Source organism: Lolium perenne, chromosome 5 (assembly GCF_019359855.2).
Source record: "Lolium perenne isolate Kyuss_39 chromosome 5, Kyuss_2.0, whole genome shotgun sequence".
In the NCBI taxonomy this organism is placed as follows: domain Eukaryota; kingdom Viridiplantae; phylum Streptophyta; class Magnoliopsida; order Poales; family Poaceae; genus Lolium; species Lolium perenne.
The window spans coordinates 204211770-204229798 of record NC_067248.2 but is presented as its reverse complement, the minus strand read 5'-3'; the positions used below and the strand labels follow the sequence as shown (position 1 = coordinate 204229798).

Sequence of the window (18029 nt, the reverse complement as noted above, 5' to 3'; positions counted from 1 at the left end):
CAAAATAAGAAAGAAAACAGAAAAGAAAAAGGAAGAAAATAAAAAACGAAAAAAAGAAACAGAAAACAGCGAACTATGCCTGGCCCATACCCGACCAGGGGGTGTGCGGTGGCCGGTAGCCACCGACCTAGTCAGTGTATAGGTTTTCCCATCACCACGGCCACGCATCGAAGCATGCCCCTAAAAAAAGAACAAAAACACGCCCGTGCATCAAGCCGGTCCGGCTAGGCGCCGCCGCTACCAACACGGCGAACATGGGGAGTCTTCATTGTGATCGCGCGCTGTCTACGCCACCACCGCAACCGCAAGATGGTGCGGCAAGCACAGCGGGCGCACCAATAACTGCAGGGCACAATGAAGAAGCACTGATTCACAAGGTTGTGTAATTTCTCCCAAATTTACTGCTCCTTCATTTCTTTTAATTTTGTCATACTTCACCATACAGCAGTAGAGCGCATTCGTATAGAAGGAAGTATCAGTATACCGCCACACTGGAGTTTATTAACAGCCGATAAGCAGAATGGAATGCCTGAACGATTTACATTCAGAATGGCAGCCTCCGGCCCATGTATACATGCTTTAGCATTTCATACTTAAACTACCTAAACTATACTGTGTACAAGTATATCAGTATCTGGGATTTACCAACTGTTTACCCTGCCTCTTTCCCTCTTTCTTGGATGTAGCCCTCCTTTACTTTTTTTTTGTTAATATATAAATGGTACTACTGCTAACTAAGTTTCCTAGCAGGCTGTTCTTCTTTATACTATGTACAGTTCCAGATCAGGAAGAGAGAGGTCAGTTTGCTTTGCTTCTGTGCAAAAAATTCCTTCTTGTTTACCGTTACCTAAGGCTATGCAGATTAGAAGGTTTAGTGTTCTTTCTATCAGAAGTACTCCTTATGGAAATGGAAGCGAGTCGTCGTCTTATGGCTCATCTCGTGCGATAGGTTCTTCAGTTCTTTGGCCAGCGTCGGTGCTCCACAATAGAATACTCCTGCATGAATCAGAACCGTTCTTGGTGAGCAAAGTGGTTACGTAGTGTTGATTAATGGACATCACTTGGTTTCAGGAATATTGCTGACATCAACTGATGTAAATGAATATACTGCCTGAGTGAAGATCATACCAACTGTTGCGCTCGGGTGCTTAGCAGCAATTTTGGTGAACACTTCCCTCCAGTTTGGTCTGGCAAAGTGTGTCCTCACCTGTGAAGTGCACATCAGATGTTCAGTTTACAGGAAAGCAGACATGAAAACCCAAATTAACTGTCAGGCAATTTGTGTATTGGTTCTTTCCAAGAGCAAAATAAACCTTTGATTTACTAATAAAGAAGTTCCTAGATGCTGGTTATTGTGATCCATCAACTGAAAGAAAATAAGTTTGCTTACCCTGGTGCCCGAGACGATATCGACACCATGTTTAGCATGGTTCAGAGCTTGCACCATCGATAACAGAGTTGTCCGCGCATCGCGCTCCTCGTACACGCTCGTCAGATAATTGTGTAACTCGATGACACCCTGGTTAAAATTGCATGACGAGTATTTCATCATTAAAGTACAAAAGATTGCTGGGCTATCACTAAAAAGAAGGCATGTAAGGATGGCACTATGGCACCATAAACCCCTACCTTCTTGTCCATTTCAGCAACCTCATTCATCACTCCTTTGAACCATTCAAATGACAATGGCTCACGAGTAACCCAGTAAAAATGTGCACGGCTTGTTCTGTATGCTCTCTTCCTGTTGCTACTAGCTGTTGAGACGCTGAAGCTGTTGGCGCTGTCCTCTGACCTACTTGTTTGAGTAGTCTCCATTGCCAAGTCCTAATATATAGAGAAAATCATGTGAGCTGTAGGAGGAAGAAGCATCTCAGGAAACTGTCAAACTGGGAACAACATATGTCGAAGCAATACCATCAACTCATCAGCTAGCTTAATATTGTTAAGTAGATCCCTCAGAATGCTTATGAACGGTGTTGCTCCGATTCCAAGGCCAACAAGCAGCAGAACATCGTAGTTTCTGAAATCCTGTGCAGGGGCACCGTATGGACCATCTACGAGCAATTTTGGTAAGCTGTGAAGCACATGATGAAAAGCAAAATCAGTTTTATGTCTATCATGTATATAAAAGCATCAGTGAAAAGCAATTTTTTTTTATCGAAAAAAAAAGCATCCGTGGAAAGGGGGAGATTGGTTGACCTTCTTGGTTCTGCCGCACCTAACTCGCCAAACGAAGCTCTTCTGTTAACATGCGGTGAGAAGTAGTTCTCAACAAATGTACGCTTTAGTTCTTGCGTCCAGTCTCCCATGGTGCGGATGTGAACAGTAAGGTAGTCATCTCCAGGAGCTGAAGTGATGGAGAAAGGATGCCTGAGGAAGAAAACAGAGCAGAAGAAGGTGAATTCACTGCTACTCCATCAAAAAAAAAAAAACAGAGCAGAGGCAGAAACAGAGTAGGAACTAGAAACTGAAACTAGAGTAAATAGAGGAGAAGCAAAGACAGCTACACACACCATTCAAATGGAGAGATCATCGGACACTGGAGGAAGATATATTGTCCACTCCTATATCGAAATCCGTAGGGCTTTGACATTGTTATTGTCAGTACACTTCCAGGTAGAAGACACACCTGAGTGAATCAAATTTATATAAGAATATGCACTTGATTATCTAGTTTCATGCCTGTAAACATATGCTGGTAAATGGGTAAATACTGTGTGCTCATAATGTCCTATATACATTTCACAACTTCACTTATATTCCTAAAGACGATATAGAAAAAAATAATGAAGCAGGTCATCTAAGACAATAAAGAATCACCGTGTTATTATTCATGCTAGTAAGTAGTAACAATGATTAAACCTATAGATTTTAACAGAAAAGTAATGATGTTAAAACGGGTAGAGAAGCACCCAGAGAATAAACTAATCAACAATCAACCCCAAATCATGGACTTCTAAAATAAGGAAGTCACTAGAAAGGGACATGCAATTTCCGAGGGACAGAGATGCTCGAGTAGAGGCTATATTCTACTGCAGATGTTTTGGTAGTGGCAATGCCATTTGCATCCCAGAAGGCCACACGACATTGACCATTTCTCTTGTCCACATATATGATCCTCTAAGTTACTCGGCCATGTGATCTGTACAAGTCAACATGATTGATCCGAGAACTTGGAACTCGTAATGGATCAGTAATTCAGAATTGTTTTCAGTTGTTGATGGCACTGTTTTAGCCCTACCACACCAACCAATCCATTAATACTAGTGCTAAGTGTGTGAGGGCACTTGGTACCCAAAGACCAGGTACAGTTATGTGAATTTTAGTATAGTGCTACATCTTTCTTCTGATTTAATATTTGTCTGAAAGTGATGCATCTAAGAAAATTGTGCCCCTACAAACAGCAGGAAATGAGCTATGTTACCTACTTACCTTTAGGATCTTGACAGGATGGGCATTCGACCGCAAGGCCCGCAGCATCCGCTCGCCGACGTAGAGCACCAGCGGGACAGAAATGTACATCCACGTCTGAAATGACCAGGAGATCACAACGTTAGCGGGCTACAAACGTTAATCGACTCCAAGTTGAACGGCCCAGACAAGAGCCAGCCGTTGCAATGATTGAGCGTAGTGCAGAAGTCATGGCGGATTACATACATACAGCACCGCTGTTTTCCACATGACACTGTTTTGAGAAGGAATTTGCACATGGCAATGCTCCAAACGAGACACTAGCATAGACAGTGTTTACCAGAATACTTGAGAAGAAATGAAACCACTCGAGCTTGCAGCTGTCAGATTCCTTGGTGCGTATGGAACGGGGTGACAGGCGAGTTTTTAATGCTAGAACAGTTTTATCCCCGCCAATATAATAGAGGAGCTTATGCTGATGCAGCAACGAGCAGTGGTTTCTGACACCTGAACCTTCCTAGCGTGCAAATGGTATTTACCTACAGTGAAGTCCTACCTGCCCCTTAGAGTTAGACTAACTTGCCACTGGCACATTTATTCGCAGAAGAATCAAAATTCAGAAAAGCACATCTTCGAAAAGCAGCTGCAGATCACAGCTAAATGTATGAGAAAACGCCCATTCCTTCTGAACGCCCATCTCAGCAGAATCCCACTAGGAAATGCCCAACGAAAAGAGCAGTGAAATTCCGTGCCGCGCACACTCGGATGGATGGATGGATGGATTGCACGGGAAGTCTCACTGTCACGCGATTCGAGGCAGGGCCTCTCTCTCCTGTCCTCTTTTGCCTTTCAGCAATCGGATCCGATCCCTAGATGCCATTGCCACCACCAGCACCCCATGACCATCGTCACTCCTTTACAACTCAGCCCCCGATTGGTTTGGCCCTGCTAGCACGGCAATAATTTGTGCAACCGCACGGCATGTGACTGACAAAGGGACACGAGACACAGTTTCTTGGCTTCACATTGCTCTCGATCGAGTGGGGGTCACTGATCACAAAACACACATGACCCCATTTGCAAAGCAAAGTAACTGCACAATCCGTAAGCATTGCTAGTGCTCCAGAATTAGCAGTGCTCCTTGTCAATTCAGAGTTCGGTAGGAGATGGTAATGTGCACTAGCCCAGCCGACATTAGTGGCATATGGGCAATGGGAGAAAGGTCGAAGGAATCCACATGTTCATGGACGGGAGTGAGGAGTTCGTGGCGAATGTGTGACGGAGGAAAGCGGCACCGCCCAGCGGCCGGCCGGTCGGTTCGTCACGTCGCGAGCGGCAGCCAAGGCAGTAGGTGAGCAACAATATACTATCTCCGGAGGCCATGTGATCTGGGGTCAAAGGTAATGGCGCCTTTGACAATGCGGCACTCCAGATAGGGAGAACCTTAAAAATAAAGGCAGCCGTGGTAGTACGTGTAAACTGTATAGTATGCTGGTGCTTTGCTTCGGAGAGCAGGGGAGGTTTCATGGGGAATTCGTCGCCGTAAGCTTAAAGGCTAAGGCATACTAGTTCATGATCGATCACTCGCCGATGGATCATAATGTGAGGCGATGGTAATTACGACTAGGATCATTGGATTGTGAGGTTGCCACCGCTCCCCCTCGTGCAAACCGGGGTAAAGTCGGTGGGGTTTAGGATGGTGTCTGCCTGTCCATTTATTAGAGATGGGTCTCTACCGCCCATGCCATTCAGTGATGAATGGATATCGTATGGGAGTTTTATTTTGTGCGGGAGTAGTAGTACAGACCACAGTGCTGCCTTCTGTAAAGCAATTTGCGGCTATTCATGGCACTAACACTCTATGCTGATGATCAGTCTTAGGTGTATGCAGCTAGGGTCGCCTGTTTGGACACACCGATTCCAAATGAAGACCGCCCTGCTGTAAAGCGACCGTAGCTCTAGATCCACCAGCAAACGTAGGACCATGATCAGCAACAGAACCCCATCTCATCGGGTTTTCTAATGACTTTGTTCATCATAATGGTACACATGCTTGCAAATAGTACCAGTACCATCTTAGGCGTGCATATAGTAGTAGTATGGGATATTTTCGCAGACTACCCCGAAGACTCTTGGTACGGCAAGATGATGGAATATGCCCGGCGACGTCAACATTGGCAGGGCTGGCAACGCACGGCCTAGTACTCGTACAGGGAGGCACAGACAGGCCGGGGATGGCTCGGCATCGGCAGTCAGCGGTGAGCAGCGCAGCTGGATCCACTCGTCGTGGATCGGCCACCTCGAGAGCGTCAGAGGTCAGACTGGTACCGACGCATGTCAGTGCGTACGCGTCCACGTGGTCCGTGACATCCTTCACTGCCGCTACGCACGGTCCCGATCTTCCTCTGCCTACCTACAAAAGTCTTTGATGAACGCGGCCTATATTTATGAGGCGAGCCGGACATGTTGACCCATGCCGATCGGGCAAGATTCCAAGAAGCTACAGAGCAGAGGCAGCAGGGCAGGGTCGTCACGCACGGGCACGGCTCGCCACCGACATCGATCAATAACTCCCGTCTAGTACAGCTACCGCCACCGCCACATGCTGCAGCAAACACGGACCAGGATGCAGGATTCTTCGGCTCTCCGTGAAAAAAGATCCCTATTTTCTCCTTTCATTTCAACACCACGCTCTCTGAACATTCTTCTTTTTTTCCGGCGCGCGGTTACTGTCAGGAGTAACGGCACGAGATCTTTTCATGTGGGTGTGCGCGAGAGCGCTCGCGTGAGATGAGGGAGCGTGACACCCCTGGATGGCAACTTAAAGCAGCGGCAGAGAAGCAACCAAACCCCTCGAAAACGGCCTTCCCTAAATAAAGCGATCGCGCACGGGCACAACCAGCGGCGAGAGCGCGAGCACCCATCGCCATTCGCGTCGTCGGTCGACATGCCAGGCAAACCGGAAAACCGTCGACCTCGATCGCGATCGCGATCGCCACACGGCCCGATCGATCACATCAAGCAACAAAACTTACCATCAAGAACCTCAAGCAAGAAAAGTTACCGAGGCAGACACGTACCGTTTTCTCGTACCATCGGGTGACGAGGAAGAGGAAGTAGCCGTGGACGAGGAGGAGCGCGTACACGATGCCCAGCAGGTGGTGCGAGTACCAGAAGGCGTTGAACCCGGCCAGCCGGTTGAGCGGCGCCGGCAGCCGCGACGGCGCCGAGGACGCCGCCTTCTCGCCCTTCCGGAAGGGGTGGGTGGCGAGGGTGAAGGAGACGGTCATGAGCAGCAGCATCGCGATCCCCGTCATCCCCTCCACGCCGGAGACGAGACCCGCGTAGGAGGGCTTCTCGGCGCCGAACGCGCCGGCGACGAGCCGGTATTCTTCGGGTCCTGACGCGATCACCCGCGGGAAGTCGCACGCCAGATGGTTGCCCGCGTGCAGCGTGATGCCCACCACGATCGCCGTCGCGATCATCTGCAACATACAAGAAACGCAAACGGAACGTTATTTTCGTACAACGAGAGTGAAGCAGGTGGCGCAGGCACTGTGAGCCTGTGACAGTGAGCGTCTGTCGGCCCGTGGACTTTTCTCTTGGAGGACTCCGGGTTTACTGCTGGTGGGGCTTCAGCTTTGCAGCTTTGGAATTTTCCTCTTCCTGGAGGAAAATGATTGACTGCGCGCGGCTTGGACTGACTGTCTGACGAAGTGCGTAGCACGTTTCCTCTACTCACACTGTCCACTCTCCAGTAGGATTACATGGCACAGGGTAGAGTGATGGAAGGGGTCGAGCTACCACATGGGTGAGTGTCCATGGCACACATGATCCATCCAGCTGCGACGGTGCTCCACATTACGCCCAATCATTGCCCGCCACGCTCCGCCGCCGGCGGTACACGACACACCATATACCACCGCGCCGCGTCGCCGACGGCGACCGCCAAACCACCAACTCTGACTGACCACGGTAACTCGCGCCATACCAGAACGGAACAAACATATAAGCGCGTTGCCACGACGGACGGCAAGCGACGTACCTTGTGGAAGGTGATGTTGTCGTCGAACGGCACGAAGAACCTCGCCCACGAGGACCGGAGCCAGGTGAGCGTGTTGCGGCAGACGGGGAGCAGCACGAGCGCCATGTTGAGCTTCAGCGTCTCGGCGGCGCCCTTGGCCGTGGGCAGGCAGTACCCCATCACCTCGAACCCCGCCGTGCGCCGGTACTGCACGAACTTCCACACGAACAGCGCCGCCATCGCCGCGAACCACAGCGCCAGCACCCACGCGCGCCGCCAGTTCTCCTCCGCCGCCACGCGCACGTGCGACGCCGCCCTCCGCACGCCGCGGCCAAGGCCGAGCCGCCGCGCGCGCATCCCGCCGCCCCACGTCGTCGTCTCTCCGTTTTCGACGTCGTCTTCTGCTCCTCCTCGGGCGGCCGGGAGGGCGCCGCTGCTTACGCCGGCGCCGAGGTTCTGGCTCCACTGCGCGCCGCTCGCCGTGCTCAGCGGCCGGCTGTAGTTCATGTACGTGTCGCGCTGGAGGAGGAGCGTCTCCAGCTGCCACAGCTGGCGTTCCACCGAGGCAAGAAGACAGCCACACGTGTCACCATCCACACAGAGTAATACTAGCTACTAGCAGTATACGTATAGACTCTAATTAAAAGATAATACGCACCTCAATGTAGCCGAGGTTCTCCGGGTCCAGCTCCTCCATGATCAGCGACGCGTACTCCTCCGCCTGCTCCTTGAGCTTCGCGAGCTTGTTCGCAGACGCGCTCAGCACGATCAGCTGCATCATCCATCGAAAAGATTCATCACTCAGTAATTTTCCTTTTTTACTAACTTGGAGTGAAGCAGAAGCAGCTGCTGCAGTAGACCACGTGAAACTGAAAGTAACAGCTAGCACTAGCCGTGATTATTTGTTACTACTACAACTCCCAAGAAGTAACGGTAGTCTGGACTGTGCGCCCACAGGAAGCTTCTACTAACGTTAATGGAGGAGTGTGGAAACTTTAGTTGTAGCAAATGAAGTGTTTAAGCAAGCGAACATGTCACCTCCTGTACTTCCTCCCTCGTGATCCTCCCGTCCACGTTGGTGTCCACCCTGAATTCGGGGCCAAAAGGACAAGAAGAAGAAGCGCATCAGCAATCAGGGGGAATTCGCATTGGTGATCGGCGGTGAAAGAAAATCAACAGAGGATGGATAGGATTCAGTTTGAGAGCGCGTACATGTCGAAGAAGATCTGCAGGCGCGCGTCGAAGCTCTGGTCTGAGATCTGCAGCCAGAAGTCGTAGAGCTCCTCCTTGGTGATCCGCTCCAGGCTCTGGCGCCGCCGCCGCGCCAGCGCGTCGAAGATGCCCTCCGCGAACTCCTTGGAGTCCACCATTCCTGATGATTGATCGTTTGAGACACGCGCGGCCAAGAAGGTCGCGATTAATTGTCGATAGGAGGATAATACTGAATTCGATTGCAGCCAGGAAACAGAGTACAGAGTGGCTAGTTGCAGCAGCAATGGGTAGATAGGTAGATACCGATGCAGTCGCCGAAGTCGTCGCGGGAGAGGAGCCCGTCGCGGGCGAGCTCGTTGAAGCGGTCCTCGACGCGGCGCCAGAGCTCGGCGGCCTCGACGGAGCCCGTGGTGCGGCTGATGAAGCGGAGCCCCTTGAGCGCGCGCTTGGCGCCGGCGCGGGACCGGTTGACGCGGGCCTGGATGCGGCGCCGCTCGCGGGCAGCCATGGCGGCCTCGCGCTGCAGCTCGGCGGGCGTGGGCGCGCGGGGCGAGGGGGAGGGGGCGGGGGACGGGGACCGCAGCCACGCGAACTTCTTCCGTATCCGGGACGACGTGGAGGAGCAGCGGCTGAGCGCGGCGCCGAGCGCTCCGCTCGGCGGCTCGGGGGTGCGCGGCGGGAAGGCGGCGGAGGTGGCGCCGTAGAGCGAGGCGGTGGTGGGCGTGACGCTGCGCACCACCATGGACTCCTCGTCCAGCTCCAGCATGACCTCCACCAGGTCGCCCTGGTCGGCGAGGAATGCCGGCAGCATGCCGCCGCCGCCTGCGGCGGCGGCGGCGGCGGCGAAGAACTCGTCGCCGTAGGCGGTGGTGTAGGACTCGTTGTCGGAGGTGTCGGTGTTGGTGGTCTGGTCGTCGGCGAGGAAGTCCGCGATGCGGCGGTGGCCGGCCCGCCGCGCGTTGCTCCCGCGCGACGGCGTCCACATGGCCGCGCCCCGCGCACAGGCGCCAGAGGAGGAAGAAGGAGCCGAGTGGGGAAAAAGTATGTAGCTTTGGGTGGGGGCAGCAATGGTGGTTGCGTCCTCCTTCCTGTATATGATACGCAATGGCTTTGCTTGCTATCCCTCCCCGTCCGCCCGTACCCGTCCCTTCCCTTCCCGTGGGCTGGCTGGCTCCGCTTGTCGTACGCACGCCTGCTCGCCGGTGATCACCTCTCCTCCTACTGTTTCTACCCTTCTCCCAGCTCGCGCTTTGGCTGTGGCCTCTCGCGGGCGGGCGCGGTGCTCGCTTGTTGCGTTCCGCTTTATCCTGGTTTATATACGTACAAAATGAAGCCTTTTTTTGCGTCTTGCATCCGGCCGTTGCTGCGGTGCTCGTCGCCCCAGAAACGAGCTTGGGGCGCCACGGGTTCAGCAGCAGGGTTGTTGGTGCTCTGCTCTGCTCGGTGCGGCGGCAACCCGCGTCGCGTGGGCGGACCGCGTACAGGGTAGACCTCTGCTCACCGGATCGATCGCCTCGCCTCGGATGATTCCAAATGAGTGAACATGAAGTGCGGTAGACGGCTGCGGCTGGTGACCACCGTCGAGTCGACCGTCGCGTGGGGCTAGGCTGGCAGGAGAACAGGGGGAAATGTTGATTTGAATCGATGACTCCATTTATTTTTTAGAATTACTTTTTCAACAATGAACATTTGGAGTAAATTACATAAAACTACCACGTTTGGGGCGCATTTCACAGACTAGCACCGACACTGGTAGTTTTTCCCACATAAATACTACTCGTGGGACTGCTCGTTACAGATAGCGCAGATAGTCCTCTGATAACGTTTTAACGCTAGAGGGCTCACTGTCAGGTGCTGACTAGGACAGACGGCCGTCTCGAGCCGTCAACGCGCGTTAGGGTGTATACCTAGCCATGCGACCGGTCGGAACCAGTCGTTCAGTTACTCCCCTCTCTCGGTCGCTCTGGTCTATCGCTCTCGCGCCGCCGCGTCGCTGCATCTCCGCGCCGCCGCGTCACCATGCCATCCTGGGATGATGGAGAGAGCAGCGACGACAGCTTGCTGTCCGAGTTCGCTGATGGCCACGACCTCCGTCCTCATCCGTCGGTAAGTGCAGGGTTAGGGTTAGGGTTTCAGTTGTCCGATTTGCGTTTTTTGTTCGGAGGAGCTTCAATTCGTTGATGGTTTGCAACGTTTTGCTTCCTATGCCTTTGTTTAGATCCCAGCAACCATCCTAGAGCCAAACTTTGACTCCGATTTTAGGTGCAAACATGGCATGCCCATATACAAATATGTTTGCTATGAAGGAGAGAACACTGGGAGAAAATTTCTGGGATGTGGATGCAAGGTATGTTAATTGATCTATAGCTGCCTACTGGTACTTGCCATTGCTCTATCACAATGCCTTTGCTTAGTGGTATTAGTGGTACATATTTAGCTACTTCTTTAAATATTTTGTATCAATGTTTAGGATGATGCAATGTGTGACAAGATTCATTGGGTAGATGGTCCATGGCCAGTTGAATTGGATTCAACTAAGAATTACCGGTTGGTTTTGGCAAAGAGGGATTTAGAGAAGAGGGACTTGGAGCTGCATAAGCAGCTGGGCAATGTTTTGGAGTATGTTGTGGAGGTAACCACTAATGACTTGGAGCTTGAAACTGCAAGGAGGCAGAAGGCAAAGCAGGAAGTTGCAAGTATGAATGAAGAAAGGAAAAAATGGAGTGCTCTATTGCTACTTTACTTGAAGAAAAGAAGAATTTGGAGTGCCATGTTGCATGATTGAATGGAGAAAATAAGATGCTGGAAGCCTCTGTTGCCACTGTGAAGGACGAAAAGAGGAAGGTAGAGTACTACGTGGCAGATCTTCTGAAGCTTACCCATAACCATAGAGCCAAGTTGAAGAAGATTGCTGAGCTTTGTGAAGAAAAATGAAATGTTATCTATGTAATGGATCTATATGTATTGTAGTAGCCTTTGTGTTGCCTCTATGTAATGGATCCATATTATTCCTATGTCACTAAACTATAATTACTAGTATGTATGGATCTATATTATGTAATGGATCTATATTAAGTAATGTATCAAAATTGATGTCTGTGATCTATATTATGTGTTTGTATGACATAATTTTTCTGTATTTGTTGTATATGATAAGTCTAGGCAGTTTTGTTAACTGAATAAGCACGGTGGCGCCGCCCATTTATGGTCGCCGGAGGCAGGTCCTAGATGGCGGCGCCGCCCATTTATGGTCATGGTAAAATGGACATGGTTTTGATAGTAAATGGACATGGTTTTGACAGTAAGTTTTGATAATAAATGGAAATGGTTTTGACAGTATATTTGACATGGTCTCGACAACAAATTGGACATATTTTTGACAGCAAATTGAACATAGTTTTCACAACAAATAGATAAGGAAAATGCACAAAGTTTTAACAACAACTATAGAAGGAAATGCACAAACTGTTAGCAGCAAACATAGTCATAATAATATTTGTATCAGTTACTACATAATACATGACATATCATAATCCAAAAGCACCACCAGTACATGTTCAACAACCATAACCTTACTACATGTCCAGAAGCATACTACATATCCATTACAGTACATCTAGATGGACAAAAGAAACCAGGAGTCACAAACTAATCAGTTGGAAGGACCTCCTTCCTGCTCATCCTCTATAGCAGAGTAACCACACTTGAGATAGGACCATGTCTTTGTCTTCTTGTATGTTGGATAACCTGTCTTCTACCAGGTGCAGCAGCAGTTTTTGCAGGAACAAAAGCAGTTCTTGGACTTGGTGTAGGAGCAGCAGTAGCAGACCTTGGTGCAGCATATGATGCCCGGCTTGCAGCACTTAGAGGAGCCCTTTTAGCAGTAGGAGCCCTTGTAGGAGCCCTTGTGGCAGTAGGACCACTTGGAGGAGCACTTGGAGCAGTAGAAGAGCTTGGAGGAGCACTTGGAGCAGTAGAAGAGTTTGGAGGAGCATCCTCACCTCTGTTAGGTTGTTGTTACACAAAATGCAGGTTACTAAATAAAGAGGGAAAATTTCAGTCAACAATGGAATTGACAATGTACTTACCACATGTTTATTCTTTCTGATAAGAAGGTATGGCCTCAGCTGCTGGGTGCAGCTTGTGTTCTTATGTCCCTGTAGTTTACAGTTGGAGCAGGTAATTGTCCCCATCCTTGAAGTACTTTTGGGATTTGGCGCCTCAAACTTGCCCTTTCTTCTCTTCTCTTGCTTTCTTCCTTTGTTGATCTTTAAGAAAGGAGGTACAATGTCTGGAGTGTCAGTCTTTGTCCAATCATGTTGCTCAGGCACTGGATATATTATAGGCTTGTATGCTTCAACATACATTGGTTTCTTGAAAGAATGGCTAACATAATCCTCAGGTTTTTGACTGGCCTTGATTATAGCACTGCAAGCATGATTGCAAGGCAGCCCTGTGACATCCCATCTCCTGCATCCACATGTTCTAGCCTCCAAGCAGACCTCGCGTCACCAGATCGATCGCCTCGGAAGCAACTCAGGTGCTTCCAAACGAGTAAAATGAAGTGCACCAGACAACTACGGCTAGTGACTGTCCCGATGGTTAAGCTACTAGGAGAACTGGGAGACCATTGGTTTGAATCTACCAATAGTTTTCGGTAAAATGGACAGAACTAAGCTCCAAAGTTGTACCAAGGTTACGAAATATACTCTTGACGAAACTATTTCATTGGAATCAACCCCTTTGGGTAGCGCCCAATAGATAGGCGCTATGCACGGTGGTGTAGCGTCGAAGACACATGCGCAACAATGTCTACCAGCGTGGCATGGCCACTGGCCAGGGAAACCAAAATGTTCAAAAATCTGGTGGGTCAAAATCATCGGATACCATTGTCTCGTGATCTTTGTCTCCCGAACGAAGCTGTGGTTGATGGTCAAGGGTATAGTTCTTGGAGCTAGGCTTATTTCTCACCGGGACGTGGATCCCAAGGACAATGGGATTTCGTCGGGATAGAAATTCGGAAGCGCTGTTTGAATTTAAGATATTGCCCATACACAGTGGTTCACTCGGGCGCTAAGAAGCGTTACACAACAAAATGTGAAGATGATGGTTGTCCATGGATCGTGCTCGTCCAAGACCTTTGAACGGAAGGCACGCTTCGCACATATCTAGCTGTAGCCACTCACATGTGCTGAGGCACAAAGCTTGATCGGACGGATGTGAAGTACGGCCACCGACAACTTACCTCCGATTTCATATCTTACAAGCTTTCCAACCATGAGCATTAACAGTGTAATGCATCTTGTGAAAGCCCAATTTCACTACTAGGTCAAGTATGGGAAAGCATGGAAGGCCAAACAAGACGCATTCGAGATGGTGTACGTTAAGTGGAAGGAAGCATACAACCGACTCCCTAGGTTGTTGCGAATGATGGCCGCTACTACCCCGGGCATGGTTTATGTGGAGGAGTGTTTCGGTCAAAAAAAAAACAAGAATTTACAACGTTGCAATTACCCAATTATTTTGTCGTGCATTTTGATCGTTCGAGCAGTGTGTGAGGGCTTTCGAACATTGTGATGGCACCTTCTCGACTGGAAAATTCAAGGGCATACTCTTGGTTTCCACAAAAAGGAAATGATGCCAACAACCTTTAATACCTTTCAATTTTGCTTTGGTTAAGGTTGAGAACAACGATAGCTAGAAGTGATCCTTCAGTCTAGTGAGAACCAAGGTTATAGCGCCTTTGAGAGAAGTTTGTGTCATCTCGTATCGTCATCAAGGAATTCTCAACCTAGTGGAGATTGACATTCCTTGACATGCTCGCTTGCACCATCGATGGTGCATGAGGCATTTTTGTGCAAACTTCTATAGGGTATGTGGGAGCAAGGAGTTGTCTGACGATCTTCAAGATTGGTGTCTCTCTTTCTCCAAACGCCGGCTTCGCATACTTGCACATCAGATTGCTCACTCTCAATAGGCACATTGAATTAGGAGGAAGTGGGCATGCACCTTTGATGAGGACGGAAGGATGTACGGTCAAATGACTTGGGCGCTATTCAAAATGGTTAGACCGGTGAATTAGTCCGGTGCAGAGTTTATTTTGTAAATTTGTTCAGCATTTTGGTTAGTTGTGTTCACTTTGCCGAGGAATTTTCTTCTTAGAAGCCAAGATGGTTTCTCGGTTGTGAATAGTATGTTGGAGTATTTTTTGCTATGATTTTCGATTCGTACCGTGGAAAAAGAACAACGTACCATAGCACATCTAGAGAGGACGTGTTTAATTTTAGTATTTGTTTCTCACTATGACACGGTTTGCGAAATAACATGCTGTATCATGAAAATATCGTAATCTTAGCGTGCTATTTTTTCCAGCATATTGACCCAAATGCCCAAGTTTTTCTATTAGAAAGAAGAAGTTGCTTCGTGTTTATCATCGTGATCTACTGCAATCTGCTGATTTCTCTTCAAAATTGTAAGATGACTTCGCTAATGCTGATGATTATTAATAATTAATTTATCATATTTTGTTGCCTCGTCGGACGCCAATGTTCGTTTTCTAGCATGCTATTTAAACATTGTTTTCTACCTATGAAAGCTCGTATTTCGCCATCTCCGCTACTGTCATTTCTTGTTGTGACGATTAGTTGTTTACCAAACAATGGTGCGACAAGAAAGGTATACATGTTAAATCACACGGTGCTTAGGTTCAGCATTTTCCCGAGCAAAGAAAATGGGGCATGTCTAAATCTTGCGCTGGGAAGAACAGTCAACTATCGAAGTTTCATGTGATGTCATTTGTTTTCCTATGCCTGTCGAGAAGACGTCGCCCTATCATTATATCTACCTGTCTTCGTTAAAACAAAATACAGACAAATAGGGGTCACCTTCATGTGCCATTGGGTTGATTAGTGAAACCAAGTCAGAACATGGTAGCATTCGGGTGTTAATATTGTTGAAACATCATGAAGTTGTAAACGCTAGGTATTACATCACGGGAGACTTATTTTTAGCCCCATGGAGCCAGTGATCTACTACTAGAAGCCATCCATTTTTAAACTAGTTTTTTTTTTGAAATGGGGATTAAGACCCCAGCTTCTGCATCATGATGATGTACACGGCCTTTTATTAATAAGTTACGAGTATATATATATATATATAGTTCAAATCATCTCACACATCGCCCAGAATTGATACAAAAATCAACCAGCGAAACACAGAAAACAAAGTATGACTACACATCAACGTAGCCGCCTATTATACCGCCAGCCAGCCTGGCACAAGATATCCCGAGCGACCGTTTGGAGCCATGTGCATCCAGAAGCCATAACATCCCGCTGCTCCTCCGGTGACAGTAGAGCCCACAGCTGAACCCAATGTGACACCATATGGATAACCTGCAAAAAGTGAAAAGATTGTATTTTGTTAAAAATAATATCATTCCTCACCTTCCATATGGACCAACATAAGGCAGAGACCCCAATACGGATAAAAGCCTTAGATTGTCTATCAACTCCATTTAACCAATTACCAAACATATTCATAATATTGATTGGAGGTGGGAGATTATACGTGAAATTAACCGTGCGCCAAAGAAGTTTAGCTAAAGGGAAATTTATGAAGAGGTGTTCAACAGTCTCCTGCTCTTCACAAAAAACACATTCCGTACACCCATTCCATCATCGTTTAGCTAAATTTTCCTTGGTAAGCAAAACCTTATTACTGAGAAACCACATAAATATTTTAATCTTAAGAGGAACTTTAACTTTCCATAGATACTTTCTCAAAAAAGGTGTGTGGTTATTCATAAGATTCTCATACATAGATTTCACCGTAAACAAACCATTGGTTGTTAAATTTCATACAAAACGATCTTTTTCTCCATTTAAATTAACCATCATAAGTTTTTGGCATAACTCTAACCACAAAGTCCATTTGTTACCCACTAACAGCCGTCTGAAACTGATATTCAGAGGTGTTTGGGCTAACACGTGAGATACCGTTACATTCTTGTGATGCACAATATTATATAACGATGGATATTGGTGGGCTAACGGTAATCTTCCTAACCAAGTATCTTCCAAAAAACGAGTAGTCGCTCCATTACCAATTTTGAGAAAACCTCTAGAAAAGAAATCGTCCTTAACCTCCATCAATCCCTTCAAAAAGGGAGAATCCGTAGGCTTAGCTTTCACCTAGACAAGGTCTTGTGTCTTAGATATTTATTATGTAGCAATTCTTGTCACACCCCGTCCTCATTAAGAAGTTTATAAAGCCACTTACTCAGTAAACATCTATTTTTGAGTTCGAGAACCTCAATACCTAAGCCCCCTTGATCCTTGGATCGGCAAACAATATTCTATTTTGTAAGTCTATATTTTCTCTTGTTTTCATCGGACTGCCAAAAAAATCTAGACCTATAGAAATCCAGTCTTTTTCTTACCCCAACAGGTATCTCTAGAAACGACAACATAAACATAGGTAAGTTTATTAAAAACGAATTGATAAGGACAAGTCTATCCCCATAGGATAGTAATTTTTCTTTCCAACATCCCAATTTACTTTCAAACCAGGTCTCCACTGCATACCAATCAGAATTTCTGAGTTTTCTGAAATGGATAGGAATACCTAAGTACCTAAAGGGTAAGGAACCAACGTCACATCCAAATATCTTCTTATACTGATCAACCTCATCCTTTGCCTTACCAAAACAAAAAATCTCGCTTTTGTGGAAATTAATTTTAAGTCCTAAGAGCTCTTCAAACAAACACAGAATTAACTTCATATTAACAGCTTTGACTAGGTCATGCTCCGAAAATAAGATTGTATCATCGGTATATTGTAATATAGAGATGCCACGCTCAGCAAGATGAGGAATAAGGCCCCCCAACTTGACCATCATCTTTTGCTCGTTCAATTATGATGGCTAGCATATCAACCACAAGTGATATGGATATCCAGGCTTGGTACACTAGGACAGCCATTGATATGATGATTAAGTCTAAGGTTGTACCAGTATTTTATCATAGTATTGTTATTAGGAAATAATGTAGCCAGGTCATGTTGTGGGCCATCTAGGGTTTTTTAAGTTGTGTCTGTTTGACTTGGGCCTGTCCAAGTCAAACTAGCTTAGGCCCAATAGGGGGCCGGCCGGCCACCACTCCCTCATATAAGGAGATGGCACGGCTAGGGTTAGGGCTAGTCTAGTTTTGATTCAGATCATGTAGAACCTTGAGTTCAAGTTATCTCCGTCCTTATGGGATCGGCGTGTGTGACGACGTCTCCGACGTTCGTCCGGTTATCCAATAAAGGTGTGAGAGTTCTTGAGTCTGTCAAGAGTAATCATATGTGCTTGAGTATCCTTGAATTTGTTAAGGGAGTTCAA

The 18029-nt window shown here is 47.8% G+C and overlaps 1 protein-coding gene across 1 annotated transcript; it reads right to left on the bottom strand.

Moving 5' to 3' along the window:
• Nucleotides 1–463: 463 nt before the first annotated feature.
• On the bottom strand, nucleotides 464–9772 carry LOC127301445 (respiratory burst oxidase homolog protein E). Its single transcript, XM_051331690.2, has 14 exons — nucleotides 8951–9772; nucleotides 8648–8807; nucleotides 8474–8522; nucleotides 8094–8207; nucleotides 7457–7984; nucleotides 6492–6896; nucleotides 3433–3528; nucleotides 2514–2629; nucleotides 2200–2370; nucleotides 1915–2074; nucleotides 1630–1824; nucleotides 1391–1519; nucleotides 1129–1207; nucleotides 464–996 (listed from the first exon to the last, which is right to left on the bottom strand). The coding sequence occupies exons 1-14, from the start codon at nucleotides 9630–9632 to the stop codon at nucleotides 887–889; spliced, it is 2994 nt and encodes a 997-aa protein (XP_051187650.1). The 5' UTR covers nucleotides 9633–9772; the 3' UTR covers nucleotides 464–886.
• Between the last annotated feature and the right edge of the window lie 8257 nt (nucleotides 9773–18029).